Genomic DNA, 20,969 nt, shown 5'->3' with positions numbered 1-20,969 from the left:
GAAACAGGAAGCTATGGTTCTGAGTGCAGCTCTTCCTGAGGATTTGCTTTTCAACTTCAGCTAGTCTTTCCTGGCCAACTTTAGTCCCATGGGGAAATTAGTACCAGCTGAGCCCCCTGAAGTTGCCAAAACATCATAAAATGGGAAGGACTTCAGAGTCAGAGGGATCTGGCACAGCCTCGTGACCTTGTGCAAATCAGTTTGCCTCCTTGAGCTAGTGTGTGCTCATCAGTTAAATAAGTAGGATAATATCAAGAATTTGGATGGGAAAATCAGCAACTGAAGGTCTGATAAATCATCAGGAGAAGCTGACTGGCTGGTAGCCAAGAAGGCTGCCAGGGGAACTCTGACATTTTCATTTACTGGCTGTGTGATCTTGAACAGATTATTTAACTTCTCTGCTTCAATTTCTTCTTCTATAAAATGGAGATAAGAATATCTATGGTAGATAATTGTGAAGATTATTTGAGTTTGTTGATGTAAAGTACCTAGGTCAATGTCTGACAATAACGAACTCTATAAATATTAATATTGTAGACTGTTTTGTTGTTTTGTTTTGAGATTGGGTTTTCCTATTGGGTTACCAAGGCCAGTCTCAAACTCCAGGGCTGAAAATTCTTCTCCCTCAGCCTCATGCGGATCTCCCACTTGCAGGTATTAGCCACCAAACCAGCTACATGTTAAGATTTTTTTTTTTTTTTTTTTTTTTTTTTTTTTGGTGTGTGTGTGTGTGTGTGTACTGGGAATCAAACTCAGGACCTGAGTTGCAGGTCCTTGATTGCAAGGTTCACCACTGAGTATGACCCTGGCCCTGTTTTTATTGTTTTCTTTGTTTTTACTCTAGGGATACTAGCAATTGAAACAGAGATGATTCTGGAGTTTATATTTTAGAGGAAGAAGAAGAACAAAATGTAAACTGTCAATAGATATAAGTTTGGTTTGTGCTGGTTACTATGAAAACAGACAAACCTAGTATACTTGCTTAATGGATTCAAAGTTTCTGTTTGGGATGATGAAAATTTTTGGAAGCAAATAGTGGCTATTGTTGTACAATTTTGTGAATGTAATTAATGCCCCTGAATTGTTACACTTAAACATGGTTAAAAATGAGCCTTGTCCGGTGGCCCATCCCTGTAATCCCAGCTACTAGAGATAATAAAGCAAGAGAATTCTAAATTGGGTGTTCATCTGTGTCAAAATAAGATAAAAAGGGCTGGAGATGTAGCTCCACGGTAGAGTGCTTGCACAGTGTGTGTGCGGCCCTAAATTCAATCCCCCACTACCAGGGAAACAGAAATGGTATAACAAAGACAAAAACAGAGAAATAACTGAGCCTGCCATGATAAAAAATAGAAACAAAACAACGCACTAGATTTGGGACCTGAAGGTAAGAACTGTCATGTCAAGAGAAATTGCTGTCCATGCAAAGGGGATGTTAAGGGTAAAACCTCAATGTAGAGGCAAGGTTGACACTGCAGAAAGACAGAGAGCCTTTATGACAGGCTCATTGTGAGGGTGGGGCGGGGAGGCTGTAGGGGGCAGGCAGTGGGAGGAGCAGATCTGGAAAGATACGCAGGGGCCATATGTGGGGCCTATGGCCTGATAAAGCACCTGCACTTTAAAATTTTTTTCTTCTTGGGAATTGAACCCAGAGCTTTGCATTGAGCTAGCTTTATTGATTTATTTATTTACTTTTTATTTTGAGGCAGAGTTTTGCCCAGGCTAGATTAGAACTTGTGATCCTCCTGCCTCAACCTCTCAAGTAGCTGAGATTATAGGCATGCATCACCATGACTGGCTTGGAGTTTATGTTTTATTTTAACGTTAAACCATTGGAGGTTTTTGTCTTTTTTTTTTAAAACGGGCTCGCGGGTCAGGCTGGCTTTGAACTCACTATGTAGCTGGCCTCGAACTTAAGGCAGTTCTGCTTCAGCCTTTTGAGTGCTGGGATTATAGATGTGTGCCCCCATGCCTGGAGCTATTGGAGGTTTTAAAGAGAGTGTCCAGTTGGAGTTTTGGAAAGATTTTTCTTTGTAACTGCCCTGTGGAAGATAAACCCCTGACTGGCCACAGAGAAGCCTTGGCATAGACTAGGGCAGCCATCCTAGTTTGAGTTGATAGTGGTTTAGATCTGGGCATTAGCTGGAAAGATGCAATAGAAGAACAAATTTGAGGCTCTGGGCTCAGAGATGCTGACTCATGCTAACCCTAATTAGAAGGTTAACCAGATTGCCAGCTGATTTGTCTTTAAGGAGTAATATAATTGCCCGGCCCAGTGAATATTGTCTCAGCTGGTCTGGGACATCGTCTCTCTGTAGGCCTCCAAGATGGAAAGCCATAGTGCAAGAAGGCTGTTTGGTGCCCACAAAAGGGACGCCAAGGAAGACAGACAAAAGTTGCAATGTTGCAGAGCCTCAGATGTGGGCAGCCTGCTGGACCAGCCATCCCAGACCAGGCAAACATTCTGAACTGCGTTGGGCCTCTGTTCCCAGACAGAGTGCTGTCAGCGTTCACTTTTCTGGCTGTCCTTTCTTTTTTCTAATCCTGTGCATTTGTCCTCTAATAATGTTGGTGTCATCAGTCTGGCCCTGCTGGCTTCTGTCTTGTGGAACATCTCTTTCTGCATCCATGGGTACAGGCATTTCCATGCTCTTGTTTCAGGGAAGTCCTCAGTGCGGCTTCTTCCCATCCCTGCTTGTAATGACAGATCTACCTCTCAGGGTTCTTTTATGGGGCACACACCATGTTAAGTGCTGTCTTTGAATTATTTTCCTGAATGTCCACCGGCATCCTGAAAGGGAGGGAAGAGTATCTTGGCTTTGTAGACATATAATTGAGGCTCAGAGACATGAAATCACTTTCCCAAGGTCACAAAGCAAGGGAGTGTTGGAGTTGGCTTTGGGTCTCTGTGTGTCTGACTCCAAAGCCTGATCCTGTGCTCTTAACCACCGTTGCAGGGCCCCTGCCCTGCCACCCTGGCCTGAGTCTAGCAATAGCACTGTTCAGTTGTAGAAGTCCTGTTCTTCTCAGTGATCAGGGGTACTTCTGAGTTTTGCAAAGCTGCTTATACCATCCAGCTCCTTTACTTCTCCCCAAATTTATCTTGTCTGTCCTGATAAGCTATGGAGCACCCCTTCATAGCTGTTTTGAGGAGTCAGAATGTCAAGGTCTCTTCTTTAGTCCCTGAACATCTTCTTTATCCCATCTATGGATGTTTGTCCACATGGTGACTCAGCTTAAATACCCTCTCTGCCATCTCTTAGCTAAAAGTTCCTAACCTCACCTGTATCCCCTACCTTAGAAGATTCCTTAGGGAACTGTAGGCGCCATTCAAGGTTACCAGGCCCCAGACTCTGTTCAGAGGCTGAAATGTACACTGGCAAATCTAAATCACCCAGCCATCCCCAGGGACAGCATCGTCTTGTAGCAGCAGCCTCCTCCACAGGAGCCAGCATGTGCCTTCCCTGAGGGTCCGTTATGGTCCCGTGTCCACATGGCTCTGTCTGCTCCATCAACCAAGGCTGAGTTCTTGCCTCCTTTTCTGTGGTCAAATAAGAAACAATTCTTTAATCCTTGAACTTGTGAAAGAAAGATTCATCATAGGTTTCAAAAATAATGTATTTTTCTTTCAGTTTACAAATTTTTTTTCCTTTGGTACTAGGGATCAAACTCAAGACCTTTTGCTCGCCAGGTGAGTGCTTAGTAGTCTAAGCTAAATCCCTGGCCCTAATTTACAAATTTTATAAAATGTTTAAACAGATTTTGTTTACTTCCTTTCATCCTATCATACCAAGCCATATGCATCAAAAAAAATTATTTTTTAACCTCTATTTTTTATAGCAGAAGGATTTCTTGAGCCTAGGAGTCTAAGGCCAACAAAGCAAGATCTCATTTCTAAATAAATACATAAGTTTATTAAAAAACCATTTAAGGAATCTCCCAGTACAGCAGAAAACCCAAGAATTATACTTAAATAGAAAGAAGAAAAATAACATTCCACGCTTCTGCCTAGAAATAACCATAGCTAATGCTTTGCTAAGTTTTCTGTATAGATGCTCCTTAATTTACCTTGAGACTATATTCTAATAGCCCTATCAATTTTAAGTTGAAAATATCATAAGTAAAAAAATGCATTTAATATACCTAACCTACATATCATAGCTTAGCTAGCCTACGTTAAATGTGCTCACTCAGATTACTTAAAAGAGCCTACATTTGGCCTAACTCATTCAACACAAAGTACAGTGCTGAATATCTCACATCTTAATACTGTACTGAAATTGAAAAACAGACTGGTTGTGTGGCTACAATTTCATACATATTTGTAAGGCTGAAAGATCATTAATAGGACTGTCACAAATTGGGGACCATCTGGATCTATGTGTGTGTGTTAATTAAAATAGCATCAGTCTGTACAAACTATTGTGTCCTATGCTTTCTTCACCCAGATATTTTCCATAATTTTCTGCACCCCCTTTTCTTTTAAAGTCTAAGGGAAGTGGCCCTTGTACCTCCTTGGCATTTAGTCTGAAAACAGAATACCCTGTTTGAGGAAATGACTATCACTTGAGTCTCTTGATTTCTGAGTTTAACACGTAAAAGAAGAGTAGATTTAATTATCTCCGAAGATAGCCAGCGCTTCTTATCTGTGGTACTGGCTGCCAGCACACCCTGCTGGAGACCAAGGCAGGCAAGACTGGGATCTTTATTTAAGACCGATTTCCTGCTGTTCCCAAGAAGACTCAGGCTTGGAGGAAAGTTCTGAGACTCCAGGCTGAAGCCAGACTGAGGCTAGCAGAGGGGTGGAATGGATGCCCCCCAGCAATGTCTGGCCGTGAGGGTCATGTGGATTCTGCTTCTCACAGCAGCAAGTGTACAGATTCTGTACATCTGCACATTCTGTTTTTTAAAGCAAAATTAAGTAGGCATTTATTTTGAGTCTTCTTGCATATAGATCTTATCTAATATGATGGCCCGTATTCTCAAGTGCAGGCCTAGGAAATATCCCAAGCCCAGCAGACAGGTCTCAGTTTGATCCTTCCTAGATTGTGAGCTTCCCCAGGGCCACTCTTGTCACTTTGGATGCTAGCCCAGCTGTCATGTGAGTGGCGAGAGCCTTTTATGTAGCTATGGCATGAAGTTGTACCCCTAAGGCCCAGGGTAATGGCTCAAGAGGAAAGCTGTGTGTGGGGATGAGGCGATAATGACCGACATTTTCCCTTCCTGCTCATCTTCTTGACAGCAGCTTTGGTATCAACACAGCCTCACTTGTGTTGCAAACTCAGGCTCACCAAGCTTTCTACTTGTGACCTGCTGAAGAGGATCTCAGGGTGCCCCTGACCACTTCAGGGCTCTGGAACTCTCCTGTGGCTCAGTGGGCTACGCAGAGTCTTCAATTTCTGTGCAGCACTCTTTGTTTTGGACCAAGCAAATGCCCACAGGAATGCAAGAGAGAAGCTAAAGAATAAAAGTGATGTGCTGCAGGTATAGCTTGGTGGTAGGGCGCTGTGTCCAAGGCATTGGATTTGATCCTCAGAACCCCATGGAGTAGGGAAAAGGAAGTGGTGGGGCAGGGAGCCTGGAGCGTGTAGCTCGCCCAAAGTGCACCCAGTGCCTGTCTGTGTGGCCATCAGAGGTCTCCTGGCCTTGGGGCTGTAAATTCTTTTTTTCTTTTTGGTACCAGGGATCAAACTCACAACCTTGTGCTTGCCAGGCAGGCACTTAGGCCACTGAGCTAAATCCCTGGCCCACAGCTGAGAATTCTTACCCTTTTTTTTTGTTTCTTGGTTTTAGTTCCAAACTTTTTTTTTTTTAAACCCACTAATTGGAGTCAAGAATGAGTGCTTTTACTAAGACAATGAAAAACAAATCTTGTGGGTTAGTATCTGTCTATCTGTTTCTGTCCATGTGTCCATTAACCATCTTTAAAAAGATGTAATTCCAAAATGTAGGAAGTAGAAAATGAAGCTTCTTATCTCAGCCCATTTCTACGAATCTCTTTCACTTCCCTTTCTCTTTCTCTTCCTCCTCCTCCTCCTCCTTTTTTTTGAGGCAGGGTTATAGTGATCCTCCTGCCTGAGCCTTCCAAGTGCCAGGATTATAGGTGTGTACTACCATACCTGGTATTCTTTCAGATACTAGATATATAAAACACAGAGATAAGTCCATTGAGGTTATTTTGTCTTTTTTTTTCTCTCTTTCTTTTTCTCTGCAGTTGGCTGATTCCAACAGACTAACTGGGCAGTGGGTCCTTCATCTCTCTGGAATCTCCTTATTTAATTCTCATAGGGAAAATGCTATGAATAGTTTGTCCCAGAGATGGCTCACTTAAATCTCTCACTTGGTGGATGAATCCCAGAGAGGTAAAGTGATAGCCACATTTGTGTCAGAGTTGGTGCTGAGCTCTGACTTTTACATAGATAGAGCAAAATGTCTTTTTTTTTTCTTTCTTTCTTTCTTTCTTTCTTTCTTTCTTTCTTTCTTTCTTTCTTTCCTTCTTTCTTTCTTTTTCACTCTATCCCACATCAAATTGGCCATGGGGCAGGAAGAGGGAAGAGGCACTTGAATGATCCCCTCAAATCACTAGCAGTGGGGCGTCTACCCTTGGAGTCATGGATGGGCCCAGAAACATGTCTCCCCTTCCCCAATGTGTTTTTCTTAAGTGCCTACCTGTTGTGGACTCATCCTGACAGCAGCCCTGTGAAACCAGGGGTGTGTGTGTGTGTGTGTGTATATGTGTGTATGTGCGCGCGCACGCGTGTGTATGCTCATAGGAACTGTGGCTTGGGGCTGGCCGAGGCTTGCCCAGATTCACTGCCTAAAGGACTTGGAAGCTAGAGCTCTTTTGGTTGAGTTCATTTTATCCAGCATTTGTTGAGGGGCTACTATGCGCCAAGCACTATGGCCAGAGAGACAGCAGGCCAGAGTCCTGCCGGGATCTGGTCACTCAGTAACGACCCTTATGTTCCTGGCAGAGTAGAATCCCCCCAGAAAGAACTCTTTTAGCCATAGAAAATGATCAGATTCCAGATCTGGACTCAGAGGCTGGGATCCTTGAAAATGTGAGAGTAGCAGTTTTGACCTTGGCTGCCACTACTAACCCCTTCCTATGACTGCACTCTGCCTGTTCCCTCTGCCCCTGCCTCCTTCCTTCTTGCTCTCTGGCTTTTTGTCCATTTATCTCCATCTGTCTCTCTCTGCGTGCGATTCCTGCCCCTTGCGCTGTCACATTGTCACCATCCCTCTCCCATCACATGTTCTCCTTCATGCCAATGCAGGCGTGCTGGTCACCATGACAACAGAGACAGGCCCTGATTCTGAGGTGAAGAAGGCTCAAGAGGAAGCCCCCCAACAACCTGAGGCTGCTGCTGCTGTGACCACCCCTGTGATCCCTGCAGGCCACGGCCACCCAGAGGCCAACTCCAATGAGAAGCATCTGCCCCAGCAGGACACCCGGCCTGCTGAACAGGTAGCTCTCCCAGGTCATCGGGCATCCCTCCTCCTCCTGCCTGGCCAGTCCTCATGTCCCAATCTTAGGCCCTTCGTATTTTCTCAGCAGGGAAGAAAGAAAGAAATTAAGATTCATTCATGACTTGTTACATGAACATTGAGCCTGAGGGCATTGTGGTCATTTTTATATTTAATTTCCCAAACCTCAGCGAGTAGTTGATTTCCCCACGTTACATTTGGAGAAATTGTGGCTCAGTGGAATGGAGCAGGTTACCCAAAGTCACATTGCCATACAGAATGAAGTTGAACTTAGATCTGGTTTTAAAAACTATGTTCTTTCAACATTGAGTTTCCACCTTTGAGCGTTTTCATTCTAGCTTGACAAGACCAGTTTGATTCTGGAGCAAACTAAAACCACAGTGGACTCAAGGAATCTTCTAGTCCTCTAATTCACACCTCCCTTAACAGGGGCCTCACAACAGGCCCAAAGAAGGCAAGGACTAGGCCAAGGTCATCAAGGAATTTAGGTCCTGGCCTTCTCACCGTCGGACTTGTCCACAGTTCGCAGCCTCTTGTGGACGCAGTAACAGATGAGAAGAAGGAGACTGGAGCTCTCCTGACTCATGCCTGTTGTAGGGAGGCAGCGCTCTGGCCACAGGTTCAATTCTGTGGGATGTAGCTGCCTGCAGAGGCTTCCCCTGCCAGCAGTACCCTGTGGGAGAGATGCTGAACCCTTACTGCATTTAGTGACTTGAGCTCTCTTCCTACACAATCCAGCCATGGTGCCTGGACACTCCACAGGTCTCAGTAGGAAGTGACTCTCATTTTTGGATCTGTCTTTGTGCAGCTATTCCAGTGGCTTCTCATGCTGGGCATGTGGTGCTTGCCTGTAGTCCCAGCAGTTGGGAGGCTGAGGCAGGAGAATAGCATGAGGTCGAGGCTACCTGGGCTACATACTGAAGTTAAGGCCAGTCTGAATACATGGCAAGATCTTGTCTCAGAAAAATGACAAGAAAAAAAAAACACCCATTTGCTCCTCATTTGTATGAAAGGCCATGGTTTCAAGCTCACTGACCAAACTCTTCCCTTGGTTTGGCCTGCAGAGCTTAGACATGGAAGAGAAGGACTACAGTGAGGCCGATGGCCTGTCGGAGAGGACCACGCCCAGCAAGGCCCAGAAGTCACCTCAGAAGATTGCCAAGAAGTACAAGAGTGCCATCTGCCGAGTCACTCTGCTCGATGCCTCTGAGTATGAGTGTGAGGTGGAGGTAGGAGAGCACCCAGTGCCATATGCCCCGTACCTGTCTTGCTGGCCTCAGGCCAGGCCGCTCTGTGTGTATCAGCCTGAACCACACCAGAGGAGTCCTGGAACGACTGCAATGTCCGGAGCAATGACCTGGCCTGGCCTTCTTTTATACAGATGGTGGCAAGAAGACCCAGAAAGCGATGATTATGATTGCAAACAACAAGGCATAGGACTGGCACTAGGAAAAGGTCCCTCAGGCCGGCTGTACCTTGGCAAGGTTGCTACTATCTAAGGGCTGATCTGCAGCCCAGTAGGCCCAGAAACCAGGCTCTCACCCAGCAGAAACTAATGCTTGGACTACAGTCTCTCTCTTTTTTTGATATTTGTTGAGTAGAGAGAGGGTCCTCTCTTCCTTGTGACCACCCCTGTCCAGGGCAACAAACTATTTGCCTGCAGATTCCACGCTGTGTCTAAGGAGGCATAGGGAGGTTGTCCATTGGAAGGATGTGTTCATTTATGTAGAAGCCCATGCAATGTGATCCTGGCCCTTAGCAGTGATATGACAGATGCTTCCTCTTTGGCCCTTCTGGCCTCTTGTCCAGCGTCTCCTGAGAGTTACTCATGCTCAGACTCACCCTGTCTGAGTTCTCCTTCTCCCCTTCCCTGAAGCCCCTTGTCCCTTAAGGGCTCTTCTCCTGTCCATGCACCACACCCCGTGTTTCCCTACATGTGTGGACGAGTTCAGAGGATGGTCACACTGCCGAGCTCTTCAGGAGCACGCCTTGGTTCTAAGGGTTGTGACTTAACTTCTGAACCCTGGGAGGTCAGGCCCCTCTTTTCTGCACAGTGTTACTGTTTTCTGTGTATTTCTTCTGAGTGAACACTTTTCTTGCTCCTGCAGAAGGGCTCCTTTATGGCCCATGGTCCCAAAATGCTGCTTCAGCTGCCCTAGTGGCACATGGATGGGGCCAGGCCAGGTCCAGTTCCTTAGAAGAGTTCCTTCAGGCTCAGAAACTCATCGCTATGCCTGGTCCTGGTCCCCAGGACCCAGTCATACCTACAGTGTTCTTACCATCTCTCTCTAGAGCCCCCTGTTTCTCTGAGTGGAAACTCCTCCTATTTGGGTCCTTTTGCTTACTTTTGTCTCCTCTCCTGTGACTTGTGGGTACCGAACCTAATGGGAAGCTCTGTCATGCTGAATCCTCAGGCCAGGAGAGTGGATCAGAGTGTCCCAGGCCTTGCTGTGTGACAGTGGAGGAGGGTTAGGTGGTGGCTCTGACAGGAATACTTCTGGCAGAGGCCAATGGAAACCCTGTACACCTCTTGATTTTTTCACTTGTTGCCCAACTAGGGGTGGCTTTTGCCCTTGTTTTTCACTTAGAGCTCATCTGAGGGGAAAGACCAGGAAAAGGAGAATTACTCTGTAAGCTGAACCCCCAGGGCCTAGGCATAGGATTTTGGTTTTGTTTTCCAGTCCTTCTCTTGATCGTTGTAAAGGAAGAGAAATCAGCCACTCCTCATACACCAACTTGCACTTGCCTCCAAGCCAGCAAACTCATGGGCTAGAAAGAGCCTAGCAGGGTTTAGAGGAACCTGGAGGAGCTGGGCACTGTCACTCCCAGGATCTCTTAGGACCCAGAAAGCAAAGTCAAGTGGCAGCAGGGCTGAGGTCCCATCTGGGTGCTAGAAGCTCATCGAGCCTTTCTTGTTATTCTGGTAGAGCCCTGGGCTTTGCCCAGCCCATCCTAAGGTGCATCTTAGTCTTACGATAGCTCTGCTTTCTCCTTTAGAAGCATGGCCGGGGCCAGGTGCTGTTTGACCTGGTCTGTGAGCACCTCAACCTCCTGGAGAAGGACTACTTTGGCCTGACCTTCTGCGATGCTGACAGCCAGAAGGTGCCTGATGGGGGTTGCATGGAGTGGGCCTCTTCCCTTAGGCCTCCACAGTCATGTCCGTATCTCAAGGTTTCCACTGGGTCTCCATTAGTCACCTGAAAACCCTATCAGTCCTGTCTCCACTCTCTCCCTAGTGTTCTTTTGGTGACTTGTAAGTAGCCCTCCATGAATAACTGAGAACCCCACCATGGCTGCATGAATTGCCTGAGGGAATGGAGGTGGCTACAAGCCAGTGCCTTCTACTCATCTTTGGAGTTTCCTGTCTGACCTGATGCTCAATACCTGGGCATCATGGCTGCCCCAGGCCAACATCAGAGCGCAGTACTGGGTCCCAATTCTTTTTTTTTTTTTTTTTTGTCTTTTTCCTTTTTATCGGTACTGGGGTTCCAACTCACGACTACCTGCCTACAAGACAGGCGCTTATGCCGCTGAGCTAAATCCCCAGTCCCATGGGTCCCAATTCTTGTGGGGAATCTAGGCCATGTTCCCTTCACCTCTCAATTCCAAGGAAAAGACTCTTCCAGGGCAGGGCATTGAGACTGTCAACTGACCATTTCAGGATATTTCTCTCCCAGTCCCTACTGGCCCTCTCCTCTATCTTTCCTCTGAAGAATCTGTCTTCTCTTTCAGAATTGGCTGGACCCCTCCAAGGAAATCAAGAAGCAGATCCGGAGTGAGTGACTGGCTGTGGTTGGGGTGCAGTGGAAGGGTGGGTGGGACCCTTCCCTGTGCTGTTCACTCTGACTCTGGAAAGTGCATCTTGACCTGCAAGCTCCTTTCCTCTCCATTGCAAGCCTTAAGGGTGCAGAACAGTGTTGAGCAGTGTTTTATAAGTGACAGATCTGAGGCCTAGAGAAGAGTAATAGCTGTGCAGTCGTACAAGTTATCAGAGGAGTCACAAATGCATTCAGATGTGAGCCCTAGAAGGGACCTACAGAGTCATCCAGGACAAGGAGACAGATGGCCTGAAAACAGCCACCCTCTGGTCCAGAGCTGGTGTAGACCTCAGGGCTCATTTTTCACAGCCCCGGAGAGAAGCAGTTACTTACACAAGGTCACAGAACCAAATATTGACTGAGCCAGTCTTCAGCCCAACCTCATCCTGTGCTCTTGTTTAGGGCCTCGGAAGGAGGCAGACAAGTAGGCCTACAACCTGTGCTTCTGACCCAGAGAGTAAGGGCATGCTGGGAGAGGTGGAGCAGCTTTCAAATGGCAGAAGGTCGGGATGGAGTCAGTAGCCTCAGCAGGGTCTTGCAGAAGGTGGAAACCAGGGGCTTGGAGGCAGAGATGCCTCCACCCAGAGCCCCTCCCACTAGCTCTGTAGTCCCCTGGCTGGAAAGCTGTAACCAAGCCTGTTGCCATGACAGCAGGCAGCTGGGCCCAGAGATGCCAGCTGACTCTGCCTGAGGGGGCTTGAGGAATTCTTCCAGTAGGTTCTTGTCAGTTGGAGACAAAGAGCAGCCACATAGGCCAAGCACAGTCCTCTAGGGTAGACAGGGTTCTAAGGCTGGGCTCATGTTGACCTCTGGCAGCTCCAGTGAAGGAATCAACATATGCACAGGGCCAAGTGTGCAATGTTAAATACTAAGAGCTTGGAAAAGAGAGGCAGCCGGGCTGAATGGTCAAGCTTCAGCATCTGTCCTCAGCATATGCACATGGCTGCCACCAGCACGGACCAGTCCTTTGGGCAATTGCTCCTTGTGACACCTTAAACTACAACTGTCCCCTCCCTCACTCCACCCCGTAACTCCCAGCAATTCATCCTCGCCCTGCCCTTTGGGACCACAGAGAAGCAGTTTTTTCTCCTTTCTGTTGGCTACAGCAGCCTCTTAACCTTCCAAAGGTAGCCGCGGTACCACCTCCCATCCTATCAGCTGGGACCCCTGGAGAAGTCCTGGCACATGGTCTCATGAGGCAGGAGTAACATTAAATGATGAAAGCATGGTCAGCACCCAGCTCAGGGGCTGTTTTCTTTCAGCTTCCCTGGGGCAGTGGGGACATGGGACCAGACTGCTAGATTTGAGTCCACGTTATTTCTTGTGTCATTCAACTGTTTTGCGCCTCAATTTCCTCACCTATAAATGGGATAATGACAATGCTTAACTTTAGGATTGCGATGAGAACGAAATGAGTTATCTTGTGTGTAATATTTACAACTGTGCTTGCTCACAGTATATCTGAGCACTAGCTGTTTTTATTATTATTAATTATTAATATTATTTTGTTATTACTTGCTATCAGTGTTACTATCTCTGAGGCAGAGATCTTGTCCCCTTGAAGTTCTTTTTTCCAAAGAGTTCTTATGGTCAGGAGCCTGGGCTCTGGGGTTGGATAACCTTGGATACTTGTTCCCTGCCACCAACTGGGTTGAATGATGCCTAGAAAGTGATTTCAGCTCTCAGAATCTTCATCTAACTTACTAGGATGTTTATGAAGATTAACTTTGTATAATGTGCCTGAAGCTGGCCATCTTATTGCCTCTATCTGCCTCAGTGTCTCCATCTGCAAGGTGGGGCTAATCACAGGACTATGGTAAGGCTTGGTGAAGCAATATATTTTTTAAAAATTTTATTTAAAAGGAAAAAGAGAAAAAACAAAACAAAGCAAAACAGTATAAGGGTACAAGTAATACAGAACTACAAAAAAAAAGTAAGAAATCCCCATTTAATAGATTACACATTATCATTTTAGAGATAGTTGTTCAAGTCACAGGATTAAAGCATACAAAGTGGACATTCAAACAGTGAGACTGCAAACAGTTGTGTTCAATGATCCAATCAAAAACATTAATATGGTCATCTATTTAACACACCTAAACACACTTGCAATTGTATCCTTTAGAGCACTTTCTTGGTGAAGCGGTATTTTGAAGTAATGCTCCTTTCCTCCCCGCTGTTAGCTCACAAGTCTCTAAATGTGACCATCAGTTTCTGCATCTATCAAGTGGTAAAAATGTCCCGGGTTTCAGACTAGACTGTCTGTAGATTTGAAATAGAAGGAGATTTTGAAAAGTTGCCTATAGCCTGGTACACTGGGCCACCCACTGGGATGGTGGGGCTTCTCTGATCTCCTCTTCTCTTCTTCTCTCAGGCAGCTCCTGGAATTTTGCCTTCACAGTCAAATTCTACCCTCCTGATCCAGCCCAGCTGACAGAAGATATCACAAGGTGAGGGCTATGGAGGGACGATTGAGTGGTGCCCTGTAGGCCTGTGGGTGTGGGTACCTGGCCTGGGAGACACGGGGCTGTATGCACAGAGGTCTGGTGAGCCCAGGACACTGGCAAAGCAAGCAGACAATGTGAAAGAAACAGGCACAAGTGTGGTCAATGGAAGCTGACCTTTGACCTCAGAGAAGGCGGTGTCATGGGACTGGGAACCCATCATGAACTGAAGAGGACAGGCAACTAAAGTGGTTACTGTTCAGCTGTAAGGTAATCACTCCCTGGGGATTGGGCTCAGTTGTTGAGGTGAAGCTTGAGATTTAAGAGCAAAACCCATAAATTTTAAATGTTGACAACTAAGGTAAACTTTTAAAATCAGTATGGGCCATCCCTGGTTAGAGACCAAACCCAAGATGTAAAGGCCAGTGTTATGGGTGAAGCAGTGCTTTTCAATGCTGGGCATAAGGAGGGATTGTTCTTTGTATGTGCAAGTGTGATCCAGTATCTCAGTATATGTAAGGTCAAAGGAGCCATGAGACCCCCATGGTAGCAAGCCTGGACTGCTGGCCCGGCAGGATTACTTGGACAGTCCTGTGCCTCAGAACCAATAGATAGGTGGCCTGCAGATTAGAAGGGAGGACGAAACTCTTTGAGGGTGGGAATGTCCACAGGTTCATCCTGCCTCTGGAAACCAAAGCAAGAAGAGGCCTTTCTCTTCAGCTTAAGCCCCTTTCAAACAGATGGCCTCACTTCAGGGTATCTGGAGACTGTGTCATCCATGGGATGGGCTGTGTACCCCAACCATAACACATGGCCTGAGAATTCTCCTGCAGTGGGAAGAGGGCTAAGCTACTGCCTTCTTTCCATTGAGTCTTTTAATGCCTGCTAAATGCCTGCCAAGTAACAGACCAAGGTCAAGACGCTAACTCTGGCTTTGAGATTAGACAGATGTTCCTGGAATAGATCAGGCCCCAGGCATTGGCCTCATTAGCCCTACTTTAAGCCCTGAGGTCAGCTCCAGGCCAAAGTGACAGCAGCCAGTTCTGAGCTTTAGGCCAATTCAGTCCCCATCCCTGTGGTCTTGCCCACCGGTGCCTTTTCCTGTTTGTGCCATACTCTGGGCATTGGACTTGTGGGGACACCAGGAGGGAAGTTAGCTGTGCCCAGTACAGATGGCCCCAGGAGGTGGGGTGGCAGGAACAGCTGATTTAGTCAAAAATAGTTAGGCCCAAAATAAACTGGTCAAAAATGACAAATTGATTGAAATGAAGGATTGGTCAAAGCATTTGGCAGTGATTTGAAATTTTAGACTTTTGAACAAAATGCCACAGGCCTATACATGACACATACAATGTTTGAGCTGCTGCTGATTCTGAGCTCATGGCTTGGCCCTGAGCACGCGCTGAGGCTGCACGTACTTTTGCAAGGATTTCAGTTCTTTTTAAAAATTTTACTTTTATTAGTACCTGTTTGCAGTACCTACTGATTACATTTACTGTGGGGAGTTGGTACATGTACAAAGATCTTAATTGTTTTTAAGGTCCCTTCTCCTTTTCTCCCCTCCCCATTCCTCTATCATTAGGGTTTCAGTTCTGACTGTGAAATAATGTCACAGAGCACTAAACATTGTGTTAAGAAAACCCACTTAAAGGAAGAACGCTCGGAGACTGAGGCAGGAGGATCTTCATGAGTTTGAGGCCAACTTAGGTTACCTAGTGAGTTCAAGGCCAGCCTGAACTACAGAGTAAAACCCTATCTCAAAGAACAACAACAAAACCCAAACATACTAACCAGAAGACCAATAACAAAATGGTTTTAAATGATCCTAAAAACTGTAAAATCATCCAAGTGTGCATACAAGTTACTAAAAATCATGGCTGGTGTTTGGAAATGTTTCTCTAAATCAGTTTGGTTTTGTTTGTTTTGTTGTGGTCGCTTAGACAATTCACTTAGAGCTGGAGGCACAATAAGAGGCTTTGGGAAAGCGTTGGCAGGCAGGTCCATCGGGATGGAGTAAGGTGCAGAAGTTAAACTGAGGGACAGTGGTACGTGCTGACATGGGAATGGCTGTCAGGCACATTCTTGGGTGTGACAAATTGAGTTGCAGAATCAAATATAGCCTTCAATACCATTTATGTGTTAAAAACACCCATCAATCAAACCACATGCATTTTTGTGTCTTGGTGAAGGGGAAATGTCTAGCATACCACATGGATAACTGATGACCTTGGAGAAGGGATTAGGAATGAGAATGAGTGTAAGAGGAATTTAGAGTCACCTCTAAACTTTGCATTTTTTCCCATATAAGAATGTATTAGATATATAATTAAAACTACATAGTATTTATTTTAAATGGCTAAACCAGCAAAGTAATTTTGTTGAACTTCAAAATGAAATAGAAATTACAAATGCTGTCATAGTAGGAAAAAGCTCTCAAATTCAGAAATGAACACAACTGCTGAAAGTCATTTGAAATGTCTCAAAGCCTTCTCACGGGATGCAACCAAATTATCAGTCTACAAAATGCCAGTGTCTAGGGGCATCCATTTCTGCCGAGCTGTGTGTTGATCTGTTTGGTTCCCGTAGCCCAACTGGACTTGAGGGGATCTGGAGGCCCAGGCCTGAGCCCACAGCTTCTCTGCCCTGTCTCCAGGTACTACCTGTGCCTGCAGCTGCGAGCTGATATCATCACGGGCCGGCTGCCCTGCTCCTTTGTCACGCATGCTCTGCTGGGCTCCTATGCCGTGCAGGCTGAGCTCGGCGACTACGATGCTGAGGAGCATGTAGGTAACTATGTCAGTGAGCTCCGCTTCGCCCCAAACCAGACCCGGGAGCTGGAGGAGAGGATCATGGAGCTGCACAAGACATACAGGTGAGAGGGCCTGATGGCCAGCTAGCCAGAGCGTCTTGCGGCCCTGCAGGCTGGGTGTACGTAGGCCATCTGGCTCAGTCCCAAGTGGAGCTTTGTCAGAGAATAAATCCTGTCAGGTGGGAATGACAGTGACTAGCTGCAAGACTCCAGATGCCTTCTGCAGGCTTTAGTTTCTCCTCAGTGTAGGTGAGCCTTTTAGAGATAAGGGCCCAAACTGAAACCCAAAACCCACTTACTTATCACAAAGTATCAACACAGCTATTAAACCTGACTACTGAGGTTTTAGTTTGGAAAAAACCAACTCATACATTAACTTTTCTTGTCTTAAATGAAAAGCAGATATCATGTGTGCCATAGATTTGCCACCACTGAGTGAGTGTTATAGTTTCCTGACCTTGGCCTCTGAGAATCAATTTTTTTATCTGCCACTCGGGGATAATAATAACTATTATAGAATTACTATTTTTTTCTTTTGATACCGGGGATCAAACTCATGACCTAGCACTTGCCAGGCAGGTGCTTATGCCACTGAGCTAATTCTCCAGCCCCAGAATTATTATTATACAGATAATAATAACTATTCTGTCTCTCTAGGTAAATATCCTGATGTCTTGATGTAAAGTTCAGAAGTTTGGTCTCAAATGTCAGCCTGCTTGGTTTTGCCATCTGGCTCTGTCACTTTTTATGGGGATAACTTGGCACATTGTATTGTTTCCCTGTGCTTTGGCGTGCTCATCTGTTCAGCATGGCACTAGTAAACCTATCCTGTCGGGTTGTTGGGAGGACCATGTGACACATGTTAAAGACACACATGTGTTGGCTCTTAGGGTTGCTATCTGTGAACTGAGAGGTTGAGTAGGTAACAAATTATGGAAAGCACCTTGTTCTGTGAGTTAGAAGATAATAAGCTGGATTTGTGACTGTAGGCTGGTATTTAACTTCTGGAAGCCTCATCTTTCACTTGTAAATGCTTGGACTTAAATGATCACTGTTTCTTTGACTACTGATATTTGGGACAGGAGAATTGTTTGTGCAAGATGTTTAGCATTCCTGGGTCCCAGGCATTAAATATCTATAACATTGCTCTATTCTTATAATAATCAAAATTTCCTCTCTTCACTGCTATTTCCAGATGCCTGATCTTCCAGGGATGCTACTCTCTGGGGATTACCCCTGATGAAAATGGTCTCTATGGTCATTTTAAGCTGGAAATACTTTGGGTTCCAAGTTCAAGGTTGTTACGGGAACCCAATGTCATAAATGATGTGCAAGTGCATTATAGATGGTAAAATGCTATTCCTGCAGGAGTAAGGAGACCTGAGTGCTGTGGGCTGCACCTGGGAGAAGGGCTAGGGCCAGGTGGGGAGAGACAGTATATTTGGGGAAGAGCCTGTCTCTCAGAGACTGACACATACATTCTACTTGGCTAGTACAGACTGCTGTAGTATCATGATAAGTTGTAGCCACTTGGGCTTAGGAATAGAGCAGTCTGCCATCTATCTGTCATTTCTGTCCTAGATAGCAAGGTTTCTCAAGGATTTGCAAGATGCATAATAATTCAGAGAAGGACGTCAGATCAATATGGGCTGTAGAAATGCTGGCTGTTTCTACAGCTCTTTGAATTTAAAGCACATTGACATCTAGAGTTTCACATAGATTTCTCACACACCAGCTCAGGGGCAGAGACCAGGAAAGTGGGCCCAGAGGATATAGAGACAGATGTAATCAAATAGTTACAAGCATAGATTTTGGAGCTACGTTATCTGTGGTCAAATCTTGACTGTTTATTAACAGCTGTGTGCCCTTGAACAAGTTATTCAACCTCTCTGTGCCAGCTTTCTCACTGTAAGATGGGAATAACCATGATACCTACCCTTATAAAGCTGTGGTGAGAATTCAGTGAGTTAATATTTGTGAAGTGCCTGCAACAGCAGCCAGCACATGCAGTAGTGTTCAATAATTGTTTGCTGCATTAAGTGTAAAATGTAGTCTGAGTTTCCTGATAGCCAAAGCAAAGAAAGAATCTTGATTAATTACATAAGTCTTCTTTTTAGAAAGGAGATTTTGCACCTGTTCCCCCGAGGAGATTAAATGGCTTCTGATACTAAATTCTGAGAGAAATGTCTTATGTGAGTAATAATTTAGGAGCCCTTGGGTGATTATAATGAATGATGTCTTCAGCAATGGTTTCATAGTCATAGAGGAGCAGGATTTATAGCTCACACTCAGCTCAGTGGCATATGAGGCAAAAGTCCCAAGTTAGCCCAGCCCTTGTCTGCATTTTCCAAGGAAACAGACCTGAGCTCTACAGAAATAGAGTTAGATAGACTGAAGTGGGGCTGCGGCTGCCTCACTATCTGGCCCTGAGGGCTAAGAGGAGGGACGGAGATGAGGCTCAGCCACCCACCTTCCGAGAAGCAGAGGTTCTGGTCACGGCCACCTTCAGGCAGCAGGCCCTGGCCCAGCCTTTGTTATGGCCCCTAGTGATCACGTTCTTTCCCACAGGGGCATGACCCCAGGTGAAGCAGAGATCCACTTCCTTGAGAACGCCAAGAAGCTCTCCATGTATGGAGTTGATCTGCACCATGCCAAGGTACCACCCCAGGCCCCCAGGCCCCTCACACACCGGTGGTGCCAGTGCACTCTCAGGCTCCTACACAGGCTTGGAGTGCCAGACCTTGTGTTGCCTCCAACCTGGAACTTTTTCTATTCTCATTTCTCACTCCTCGAAGTTCGTAACCTTTTATTTCCTGTGATTTTTATCGTTTGTTCCTTGTTACTTCCTTATGAACTTGTTTATGTCACCATTCAGTTGAGAGCAAATGAATGAAAGACACAGACCTTAATTCATTGCTGTATCCCTAGCACATATCGTATGGATTGGCACTGAATATGTACCTGAATATTTGCTGATTGATTGATTGATTGATTGATAGAGCAAGTGCGCAGTGAGTCAGTGACTAAATAAGTGAAAGACTGGAAGGGTGTGTGAGATTGGCACGAGAGTCATAGCAAGGAGGCTCTCCTGATGCTCCTGAGGGCTTGCTACTACCGGAGCTCAGGGAGGCGTCTGGGGTGGCTCACTGGCTACTTCGTGTGTGGGTCCCAGGCCTTCCATTCTGTGGCCCCTTCTCATGCAGGACTCGGAGGGCATCGACATCATGCTAGGTGTCTGTGCTAATGGCCTGCTCATCTACCGGGACCGGCTGAGGATCAACCGTTTTGCTTGGCCCAAGATTCTCAAGATCTCATATAAGAGGAGTAACTTCTATATCAAGATCCGGCCTGGGGAGGTGAGCTTGCCTTGGGAGCCCCTGTTCCTCCCTGGGGTTGAGTGGCAGCAGACCCTGGCAGCTTCCTGGGCTTTTCTTATCCAGGAATGTGGCTGGGGTACCAGAGCGTGCGGAAGACAGAGAACTCCTTCCCTCTTCTGTGGCTTTCTACATAGACTTCACACCTTGGGTGTATGTGGGCAGGCACACACACTTACACAGGAGCATGCATAGGACAGCTGTGTGTTCACATTAGACATTTAAGTAAATATATGTCTTGTACTGGTGTTTGCTTTCATGTAGTACTTCAGTGTCTGCACATACTGAGTTACACACAGGCCTCTGACTACACACACATGCAAACATGTGTGCACACCTGTTTTCCTTCAGCCTCCTCATCTCTCCCATCACAGAGGCCATTTGGTTCTACCACTAGAGTAACTGTGATGCACTGGTCTCTCCCTTCCTTTGCATCAACCAACAGAAATCCTACCTCTCACTTGTGTTTCTATACAGTCTCTCTCATGGGCCTCCGTGCCTGTTTTCTTAAGCCAGATTCTGCCAACTTCTCACCTGACCATGCCCATACTGTTGGCCTTAACCTTTTAGGAGCTGTCTTTAGCTCTTGGCCTGTAGTCAAGCTCTGATAGCTACCTGCCTCTCTTACCTCTCTCTTGCCACACTGCTCCGTGCCCCTGTGACCTTCTCTGCAGTCTTTGAATAAGTCAAGCTCTTTCCCGCCTTGAATCCTTTGAATGTGGTGTCCCCTCTGCCTAAAGTCTTTCCCCATCTTCTCACAAGGATGCCTTCTTCTTGTGTTAGTCAGCTCTCTATTATTAAAAGAAAATAAAATTAGATATAGTTTTATTTACTTTTCTTTTTTTTTTGGTCTCAGTTTTGGAGTTTTAGTCCATGTCTGATTGCCCCCGTTGCTTTGGGTCTGTGGTGGGAACAGGTGGGGGAACAAACTGTTTTCCTCATGGCCAGGATATAAAAAAAAAAGAGAGGAGCAGACACCAACATCCCATAACCCCCTTCAACACCCTAGTGACCTGAAGCTTGTGACTAGAATCCA

The 20,969-nt window shown here is 46.0% G+C and overlaps 1 protein-coding gene across 40 annotated transcripts in view; it reads left to right on the top strand.

Annotated features, from left to right (window-relative positions):
• Window positions 1-20,969, top strand: part of Epb41l1 (erythrocyte membrane protein band 4.1 like 1) — a 115,219-nt gene that overhangs the window by 57,746 nt on the left and 36,504 nt on the right. For all 40 annotated transcript variants that reach the window (XM_023564198.2, XM_063248417.1, XM_063248415.1 and 37 more), the window contains 8 exons: window positions 7,278-7,468; window positions 8,553-8,717; window positions 10,486-10,590; window positions 11,221-11,263; window positions 13,681-13,756; window positions 16,404-16,622; window positions 19,128-19,215; window positions 19,763-19,915. In XM_023564198.2, the coding sequence (XP_023419966.2) occupies window positions 7,292-7,468; window positions 8,553-8,717; window positions 10,486-10,590; window positions 11,221-11,263; window positions 13,681-13,756; window positions 16,404-16,622; window positions 19,128-19,215; window positions 19,763-19,915 (1,026 nt within the window). In that variant the 5' untranslated portion in view covers window positions 7,278-7,291. Of the gene's footprint in view, window positions 1-7,277; window positions 7,469-8,552; window positions 8,718-10,485; window positions 10,591-11,220; window positions 11,264-13,680; window positions 13,757-16,403; window positions 16,623-19,127; window positions 19,216-19,762; window positions 19,916-20,969 lie in introns of those variants that run through there.

Source organism: Cavia porcellus, unplaced genomic scaffold, assembly GCF_034190915.1.
Source record: "Cavia porcellus strain 051 isolate PalLab524CR breed Dunkin Hartley unplaced genomic scaffold, mCavPor4.1 scaffold_5, whole genome shotgun sequence".
NCBI lineage: Eukaryota > Metazoa > Chordata > Mammalia > Rodentia > Caviidae > Cavia > Cavia porcellus.
This window is presented reverse-complemented; position numbering and strand designations above follow the sequence as displayed.